At 42.3% G+C, this 10,515-nt stretch overlaps 1 protein-coding gene across 2 annotated transcripts; it reads right to left on the bottom strand.

Annotated features, from left to right (window-relative positions):
- Positions 1-6,340: 6,340 nt before the first annotated feature.
- map1lc3cl (microtubule-associated protein 1 light chain 3 gamma, like) lies at positions 6,341-10,515 on the bottom strand. 2 transcript variants are annotated; one of them, XM_024383305.2, is made up of 5 exons: positions 10,348-10,515; positions 8,250-8,666; positions 7,960-8,015; positions 7,763-7,869; positions 6,341-7,594 (listed from the first exon to the last, which is right to left on the bottom strand). In XM_024383305.2, exons 2-5 carry the CDS (start codon positions 8,305-8,307, stop codon positions 7,408-7,410), a joined length of 408 nt encoding a protein of 135 aa, XP_024239073.1. In that variant the 5' UTR covers positions 8,308-8,666; positions 10,348-10,515; the 3' UTR covers positions 6,341-7,407. The 2 variants fall into 2 exon arrangements, with proteins under 2 accessions (XP_024239073.1, XP_042159209.1); XM_042303275.1 differs by lacking the exon at positions 10,348-10,515 and having other exon boundaries at positions 8,250-8,678.

Genomic DNA, 10,515 nt, shown 5'->3' with positions numbered 1-10,515 from the left:
GGTAGTCTAGTATTTACTATGTTGGAAAACTTTTACATACTGGCCGCGTTGCAATTTACAAATTCAATCATTTCATCCAAACTGCTTGCGAGTATCTGCTTAGCCAGGCGCTAAAATTTAACATGGTTCTATGTTAGACACTTGACGCGCTGAATGTCCCGCTTCTCCCATCTACTCATTGGTTTTTAGGAGCTTATACCCACGTGGGTGATTGAAAGATGAAGTCCACACTCCAGTCCTGTTGGTTGCAGTAATGCACCTTAAAGTTGGTTGCCACAGAAGACTGAACGAGGAGAGATTACTAGAAACTAACTAGGTTTCCCCTTCTATCTGTGGATTAATTGTCGGAGTTGAGACCACACAATTTTGTGTCAGAGTTTTGATATTTCAACCGACGTGTACTGGTTGCATCTGGTGGGGATTAGACCAACTCGACGTACGCACGGTTATACATGTACAGCCGGTTTGGTCATTGTGTTATTTAGAAATGTCAAACTGTATTGAATTGAATACATAAGTGCCCCCTGTAGGTGAGAACTGGTCACAGTCTGCTGGGCTGGAAGCAAACACCTGATGACAGGACTCGGCTTATCTATCTGCTTGTAAAATATGTTTTGAACAAGGGTGGAGAGAGACAGCTGTCGGCCTATTGATCAAGTGAAGATACTGACAGAGTGTGGGAGAGAAGGAAGTGATTATGAGATTCTGGAAAACTTTCACAGTGAACATGTGGAGATCATTTACAATGCTGGAAGGATAGTTGAAAAAGTTCCAGAACGTTAACACAAATCATAAACGGACAGAGAAATACATTTTTAGTTGAAAGTTGAAACCATCGAAGCTTTCAAAAACAAGTTTTAAACAACTAGACTGGTTTCACCACAACCTGTTTTGCACCATTTCAAATCATTGGATGGTCTTATTTCCATATTTGATTCAAACAGAGTACAAGAGTAACCATATGTTTACACTCAACCGATTTACTTGATTGATTGCAATTGACAATGTTGACTTTTTCCACAACTCGCATTCCATCACAATGACATGCCCCCCCCACCCAACCCTGCCTAGTTGTTTTGCACACAATGCCTTGTCTCTATGGTAATCATAGATATTTTTCACTCAAACGACATCTACCTCGTAGAGAATGGTCCAGGGACAGGAATGTGAGTTATGCAGAGGCACCCTGGTCTTCTGTGTGTTGGCATTCTCACTGTATAACAGGCTCACCTGCTGTTTGAATATAGCATGTGGGTTGTTTTACATCTGTAGAAGCAGTTGTCTGTTCACACCTTGAAGCTTGTTTTTGTGCTTTGTGTTGCACCTCTTACTATTTGAACTTGATGCCCACTACATACAATGAAGGTTATACCTACTGTAGCTGTTTTATTCTTTATATGTTTCCTTTGTGTCTCTGTGACAGCAAAACAACATTCTGCATCTTTCTCTCCTTTAGAACTATGCAAATGTATTGGCATCAAACACATGGAAACCATTCCATCCATTCCTCTCCAGCCATTACCATGGGCCCATCCTCCCCAATTAATGTGCAACCAACCTCCTGTGACACAGACACGTTTTGCCTCATGTCAAACGCTCACCTATGGGCCCATCATGAAACTCCGACTGTGTGATACTCTGTCATGTTCTGACCCTGTTCCACATGATCCCCATACTCTGTCATGTTCTGACCCTGTTCCACATGATCCCCATGCTCTGACCCTGTTCCACATGATCCCCACAACATGTCTTAGTGTGACTGGTTTAGGTTTAAGACCAGTTTACCCCGTTTTCATTTTGATTGGGACCATAGCCATCTCTTGTGTCTTTAGTTATTACTATATACAATACATCTGTTACTGTTCTACTGACAGAGTATTCACTGCCCTGGAAATGATATATAGTGGGGCAAAAAAGTATTTAGTCAGCCACCAATTGTGCAAGTTCTCCCACTTAAAAAGATGAGGCCTGTAATTTTCATCATAGGTACACTTCAACTATGACAGACAAAATGAGAAACAAATCCAGAAAATCACATTGTAGGATTTTTTTATGAATTTATTTGCAAATTATGGTGGAAAATAAGTATTTGGTCACCTACAAACAAGCAAGATTTCTGGCTCTCACAGACCTGTTACTTCTTTGAGGCTCCTCTGTCCTCCACTCGTTACCTGTATTAATGGCACCTGTTTGAACTTGTTATCAGTATTAAAGACACTTGTCCACAACCTCAAACAGTCACACTCCAAACTCCACTATGGCCAAGACCAAAGAGCTGTCAAAGGACACCAGAAACAAAATTGTAGACCTGCACCAGGCTGGGAAGACTGAATCTGCAATAGGTAAGCAGCTTGGTTTGAAGAAATCAACTGTGGGAGCAATTATTAGGAAATGGAAGACATGCAAGACCACTGATAATCTCCCTCGATCTGGGGCTCCACGCAAGATCTCACCCCGTGGGGTCAAAATGATCACAAGAACGGTGAGCAAAAATCCCAGAACCACGCGGGGGGACCTAGTGAATGACCTGCAGAGAGCTGGGACCATCAGTAACACACTACGCTGCCAGGGACTCAAATCCTGCAGTGCCAGATGTGTCCTCCTGCTTAAGCCAGTACATGTCCAGGCCCGTCTGAAGTTTGCTAGAGAACATTTGGATGATCCAGAAGAAGATTGGGAGAATGTCATAAGGTCAGATGAAACCAAAATATTACTTTTTGTTAAAAACTCAACTCGTCGTGTTTGGAGGACAAAGAATGCTGAGTTGCATCCAAAGAACACCATACCTACTGTGAAGCATGGGGGTGGAAACATCATGCTTTGGGGCTGTTTTTCTGCAAAGGGACCAGGACGACTGATCCGTTTAAAGGAAAGAATGAATGGGGCCATGTATCGTGAGATTTTGAGTGCAAACCTCCTTCCATCAATAAGGGCATTGAAGGTGAAACGTGGCTGGGTCTTTCAGCATGACAATGATCCCAAACACCCCGCACGGGCAATGAAGGAGTGGCTTCGTAAGAAGCATTTCAAGGGCCTGGAGTGGCCTAGCCAGTCTCCAGATCTCAACCCCATATAAAATCTTTGGAGGGAGTGTTGCCCAGCAACAGCCCCAAAACATCACTGCTCTAGAGGAGATCTGCATGGAGGAATGGGCCAAAATACCAGCAACAGTGTGTAAAAACCTTGTGACTTACAGAAAACGTTTGACCTCTGTCATTGCCAACAAAGGGTATATAACAAAGTATTGAAATAAACTTTTGTTATTGACCAAATACTTATTTTCCACCATAATTTGCAAATAAATTCATTAGAAATCCTACAATGTGATTTTCTGGATATTTTTTTTCTCATTTTGTCTGTCATAGTTGAAGTGTACCTATGATGAAAATTACAGGCCTCTCTCATCTATTTAAGTGGGAGAACTTGCACAATTGGTGGCGGCTGATAATACTTTTTTGCCCCACTGTAGTTCCTTTTGTGAGTAATGGATATGGATGAGATACTGTTCCATCAATACAGTGCTTGTTTGGCATCTTTGTGCTAGGGTACTGTACAGTCGTGTCCAAAAGTTTTGAGAATGACACGAATATAAATGTTCACAAAGTCTGCTGCCTCAGTTTGTATGATGGCAATTTGCATATACTCCAGAATGTTTTGAAGAGTGATCAGCTGAATTGCAATGAATTGCGAAGTCCCTATTTGCTATGCAAATGAACTGAGTCCCCCAAAAACATTTCCACTACATTTCAGCCCTGCCACAAAAGGACCAGTTCACATCATGTCAGTGATTCTCTCGTTAACACAGGTGTGAGTGTTGACGAGGACAAGGCTGGAGATCACTCTGTCATGCTGATTGAGTTTGAATAACAGACTAGAAGCTTCAAAAGGAGGGTGGTGCTTGGAATCATTGTTCTTCCTCTGTCAACCATGGTTACCTGCAAGGAAACACGTGCCGTCATTGCTTTGCACAAAAAGGGCTTCACATGCAAGGATATTGCTGCCAGTTCAATTGCACCTAAAACAACCATTTATCGGATCATCAAGAACTTCAAGGAGAACAGTTAAATTGTTGTGAAGAATGCTTCAGGGCACCGAAGAAAGTCCAGCAAACACCAGGACCGTCTCCTAAAGTTGATTCAGCTGCGGGATCGGGGCACCACCAGTACAGAGCTTGCTCAGGAATGGTAGCAGGCAGGTGTGAGTGCATCTGCACGCACAGTGAGGCAAAGACTTTTGGAGGATGGCCTGGTGTCAAGAAGGGCAGCAAAGAAACCACTTCTCTCCAGGAAAAACATCAGGGACAGACTGATATCCCACAAAAGGTACAGGGATTGGACTGCTGAGGCCCGGGGTAAAGTCATTTTCTCTGATGAATCCCCTTTCTGATTGTTTGGGGCATCCGGAGAAAATTGTGTCTGGAGAAGACAAGGTGAGCGCTACCATCAGTCCTGTGTCATGCCAACAGTAAAGCATCCTGAGACCATTCATGTGTGGGGTTGCTTCTCAGCCAAGGGAGTGGGCTCACTCTCAATTTTGCTTAAGAACACAGCCATGAATGAAGAATGGTACCAACACATCCTCCGAGAGCAACTTCTCCCAACCATCCAGGAACAGTTTGGTGACGAACAGTGCCTTTTCCAGCATGATGGAGTACCTTGCCATAAGGCAAAAGTGATAACTAAGTGGCTTAGGGAACAAAACAACGATATTTTGGATCCATGGCCAGGAAACTCCCCAGACCTTAATCCCATTGAGAACGTGTGGTCAATCCTCAAGAGGACAAACAAAAAGCCACATATTCTGACAAACTCCAAGCATTGATTATGCAAGAATGGGCTGCCATCAGTCAGGATGTGGCCCAGAAGTTAATTGACAGCATGCCAGGGCGGATTGCAGAGGTCTTGAAAAAGAAGGGTCAACACTGCAAATATTGACTCTTTGCATCAACTTCATGTAATTGTCAATAAAATCCTTTGACACTTATGAAATGCTTGTAATTATACTTCAGTATTCCATAGTAACATCTGACAAAAATATCTAAAGACAATGAAGCAGCAAATTTTGTGGAAATTAATATTTGTGTCATTCTCAAAACTTTTGGCCACGACCATGTCTGTGTTGAAAGTATCTGTTCTGGTGTACTGTACAATCTGTTTACAGCTCAAATGATCTTGCTGACATGCTTCAATGTCTTCATAATATCACTAGTAGTATAAGGCAGATGAGAAAACATCATGCTATCAGTACCCTAAGGTAACCCAACAACACATTATGTAAGCCCCGTGACACGACACTAATGAGCCATTTCACAAGTCTTCCTTAGCATCTCTATGTTCTTCACACGTGATTAAATAGAGCACCTTGCCACTCGTAACATTGACTCCACCGAGAGAGACCCACCCAGTTGTCCGGTTTAAACCCCTCTTCAACAGCAGTACCAGTTCTAGAACATGTGCAAAGGGTGCTAGAATGGCCACGATGGTGTGAAGTGAGTGGGTATGTGTATCCTCTTGACTCAACCCTTATACTCACTGTCTCTCTCCCCTTGTCTGTTTGTTTCCATGTCTCTAAACCTGTTGAGAAGCTGTCTCCATCTCTTTCTACCTCCATCAGTCCATTTCTGGGTCACTGTCATTCTGTCCTTCTCTGAAAATACCTTGGCCCCCATAGACTAAGACATCACATTGTATCTGTCCCATTATGGTGTTTGTGAGAGCATGGGCAGTGCCATTGAGGCCATCTCCATTTTGAAGTAGTCAGTTTTCTTCTACTACTTCCATGAGTTGGCAAACAAACTGAAGGGGTACACACTGCCACCTAGTGTGTTTCAGTTTGAACAGGTAAAAAGCCAAGGTATAGATCACATAAATATGGTCTTCCATGTCAAAGTTACAGGACCTTTATGTTAAATCCATTTGTTTGGGGCACTAGAGTCCTCTATCGCTACGCTCGGACCCCCCCCGATGGCCCTGTGACACACTGACCCGTACTGTTAAATGCAGCCAGGAGGTTATGTAACACAACTATGTGTAGAAGGGTGTCACATCTAAGACAGAGGTGGGAAGTAGCATGGCAGCTTTGTGTGAAAGTACTGTGTGTGTGTGTGTGTGTCGTGGCATTCCTGTATGTCTGTATGGGGCACAGGTCTGGCTCCAATAATCATACATGACTAGTATAACTCATGACTCTCTGAAGTTACTGGAACTTAGGTGATGCATGTGAAGTCATGCATTCATGACTTTGTCCTTGAACAGAAAATACATGCTGTTATGATTATATGATGCTATGGGGAATAGTAAATTACAAGAATGTTTGACTAGCCAAAAATCAAACCATATTATACATTAAAAGGACAGGGAGTTTATTTGGGAATTTCGATGACATTTGATTTTACAGAGCACGGCATTGTTAGACATAAAACATGAACATATCTAAGTCTTCATTGAGTGTTAACAGTCCAAATAACACGCATAACACTTAGTCTGACTTGTAACATTGTGTTTAATAACACTGTGCCTGAAGGTCACAAATTCACATTTTGTGGAAATGATGTTTCATGAGGAAGACCGAAAGGAGAGATTAAAGTGCTAAGAGGTAAGACCAGCAGACTCCTTGCGTCCTCTCTCCTCATCTCCATCTCAAAACCCATTAGATTTGAAATCTCGAGGTCCCTCCCCTCCGGCCTTCTCCTCCAATGGGTTTTGAGAAGGAGACGAGGAGAGAGAACATGAGGAGTATGCAATTGAGATCTTCCCATTGACCTTATTTTCCTCCGTTTCAACATATTTATTTTGAGGGGTGGAGGAGGTAACAGAGGAGATTATAGGCCCTTGGGGGAGACCCCAGAGCACCCAACAGACCTCGTGGTTCCTGGAAGTGATACAATATCCCAACAGGAGGGAATTTCACTTATCAGGGTGAGTACCCACAATGTAGGGCTTCCTTCGCCAACCTATTTCTCTCTGGTGTTACGACAATGATCTCTACCGATATTTTACTAAATTATTAAAGAGTTATTAGAGAGGTTTCTTTCTATCTCTTAAATCTCATTGGACTCTTTCATTAATCGATGTATTCAGTCATCTCAGTCCAGCTCTTGCAGAGCTGAAAGGGGTCAGAAACGAACCAAGAGAAGGACGAAGGTGCAGTACTGTGATTCACAGTCCATTTGTGAGGTCGAAGGGCGGGAGAATAGCTCAATCTCAAGTGCTTGAAAATCCCTGTTTCCTCCCGTTCACTGTCACTTCATCGTCAAAGACTTGACAGGAGAAAATAACATGATGGAAGCTCACCATTACTTGGACTGGCTTTCACCTGGCCAGTTCTGCCAGATCAGTGCAGTGAAAGATAGGAAGCGAGGAGAAGACAGATCTTTCAGAAAATTGAGAAGGAGCCCATTGTTTGGGCTCAGCAGGGAGGGGTAGCGTCCACGTCCCCTCCGAACATGTCCTGTGAGGCATAGGTGATGTAAAGAAAGCCATCCGGGTCGCTGTACTGGGAGTAGACGTCTCCCATACTGGACGACATGCAGGACATGCTCCTCTCTGACACCAACAGGTACAGAGCCTGGGTGGACTCCAAGTCAATCTTACTCCTGAGGAGAGGTAGAGGATAGGAAGAGGGGTTATCACATGGGTCCCGTGAAAACATGGTCAATACCATATGCAAACACACGCACACTAAACACACAGACTGTCAGCAAATCTACTTAGATTTTATCATAATACAAATCCTTTTTCACACACCCTCAACCAGTGCTCACCTGAGTAGACAGAGGAACTGACCCAAGGTCAGCTCGAATGGAACCAGGAATTTGGTCTTGTCCAATAGGGGAAGGGATTTCTCACGGAGGTAACGTTCTACAATCACCTTCACAGTTAGAGAACACAGATAGACAACTGTTAGCATTCCTTGCATTTGATTGGAGGCAATCATTTACCAAAATGCAAAATTACTCACGGGTAACTTGTTTGGGAATTTGGTACGAATACTGCACACTTCATGTTGTCTTGTTGCTAGAAAAAGCATAACAGAAGAACATTACCACTTCATTATAGACCACCAGAAGTTATAATATAGGGTGTAGAATGAACTAAAACACCAGGTGAGTCGACCAACATGTATCATGCACTCTTCAATGATAGGCTATGATCATCTTAATCACCATAATTATAATTGATCAAGAAGACTAGAGCTATCATAAAGAATGACTACAGAATAAAACAATCGACTAGAATAGAAGCACCAACCAAGGCATTTTCTTTGCTTGAAAGACATCAGCTCCATAGATTTCTCGAAGGGAGGCATTTTTCTTCTTGGGGTGGTGTTGCTTCTTGCTGTGGCTGCTGGCTGCTTGTGCCGGCGGTGGTCCTTGACCCAGGCTGACGGTAATAGTCCCCTCAGGTGGAAGTTTGCACAAACCCCAACACTTCACTGTTCACCGCTGGCTTTTATAGGTAGGCGGGCTGCCCTGGGAGGGGTCGATACGTGGCTAAGCTATGGGAATGCTTACATGAACAAAGCTTGGACCCACTCCTCGTACTAATGATATGTTGTGTATTCGTCCTGGCCTCATGATTGGTTCAGATCCACTTCACACAGACTGGTTATCTCAGACCACTTACAGCATATCTCAGACGTTGGTGTCACGAGGGCTCACACACTCACTGTTGAACAATAACAAACAACTCCAGAGGATGTAAACCTCAAACTGTAGCCAATAGTTTTGATATTTGATTATTTTGTGGTTTTGAAAGGAATAATTAAATGTTATACTATCTACTTACTTGTAAACAATCAATATGTGATATATTCATGTTTGTATTACTCACTGTACATTTGAAAACTAAGATACATGGGGGCCTCAATCTGGAATGATGGATGTCTGTGTGTGAATAATTTTAGAGTTAGAATGGGATACCTACACCATATTGTCAAATCCCCAGGGGTTGTCTGCAAGAGTTCTGTTACAAACGGTTGTGGTGAAAACTTCTAGATCTCACTCTTTCACCTTATCTCTCTCTCTCACACATACACACACACTTCTTTGACCCTTGGCTGGACTGATAGCCAGCTCCTGGTGACCACACACACGTGATCATTAGGGCACAAAGGCCTGAATAGAATATTCCTATAATGCTGGTTGTCAGGTTGCATGCTTCATTCCGGCATGGATTGTCTGCGCAGTATCTTGTGTATTATCATTAGAGCCCGATGGGTCCGATGCTGATTTTAGGGAGCCAAAAGTCACCGATTAGCGATATATCTGCCAATATGTTGTTTTTATAAAGGTTGAATGAAAATCATACTTTTTTTTTTACACAAGAATGAACAAATATTCTTAATGATGATTTCTTATCAAAATATTAAAATGAACATTATTTAAAAACATTATTTGTTGTTTACAGGATTTTCACCGAAAAGCAACTATATATCCTCTATAAATACGACAGTAAATACAAAACTTGTTTAGCTGACCATTATTTTACCTTTATTTAACTAGGCAAGTCAGTTAAGAACAAATTCTTACCCCGCTGGGCCGCCATACTTAGACACGTCTTTAAGTTGTACCTATCTATGGCAGTGGAGAAGAAGTATGCATGGTTGAATTAAATCAAATTAGTCTCAGTCAATCTGAAACTGCACTGTTCACAAATTCACAAATAAGCGTTGACAAGTTCACAAATGCCGTTCGTAATGTCACCACTAGGTGCCATCATCAGCATTTGTCTTGAGTAGATTTACTAGTGTTTACAAAAGGTCATGTAAACAAACACTTAATGCCATTACTAATGAAGGGCATAAGCTAGCTGTTCATTACAACAATGTTTTCTGACAGTAACCATCAATACTAAATGTATTGGCTATACACTAACTCCAAATGGCATGTGCTGATGGCTGAAAACTATGCAGGGAAATGCTTGGCACTGGTTTTAGGCACACCTAATTTAGCTTGCTAACGTTAACTTATCTCACATCATGAATGCAAGCACATGGCCTGAAATGATAGATCTGCGCCAAATGTCTTGCTTTTTGCCGATTGCATATTTCGGAAAACTAAACAAATAAGCCCACTAGCAAACATAATAGGCCGAGACAATAACAGCGTTATTTTTGTATCGAGGAGCGTTCACTTTGGCAGTGTTAACACATAAGTAGCGCAGACTGCTAGCTAGCGAGCTAAGGTAACAACTACCTTCCTGGCTAGATAGCTAAGCTAACTATCTTGCTGGCTAGCTGGCCAGCTAACGTTAACTAAGTGAAAATGTGATGAGGACAGGGCTGCTTGCTTGGTTAAGTCGACTTTTGATTATTTACTTATTACGCTCGCTACGGCAAGTTACTCACCTGTCAAACCAATCATGTTGTGACCTAGGGCTGGATGATGTTCAAAGTTCTTCAGGCAACCATTGAAAATGTCAAAAAATTATCGCAAAAGAGCAGAGGTATTTGTTTATTATATGTATATAATATCGGCGCCTTATCTGTGGAATAAAGACCGATACAAATATGTAT

Source organism: Oncorhynchus tshawytscha, linkage group LG21 (assembly GCF_018296145.1).
Source record: "Oncorhynchus tshawytscha isolate Ot180627B linkage group LG21, Otsh_v2.0, whole genome shotgun sequence".
Taxonomy (NCBI): Eukaryota; Metazoa; Chordata; class Actinopteri; order Salmoniformes; family Salmonidae; genus Oncorhynchus; species Oncorhynchus tshawytscha.
The sequence above is the reverse complement of the archived record's forward strand: the minus strand, read 5'-3'. Positions and strand labels throughout refer to the sequence as shown.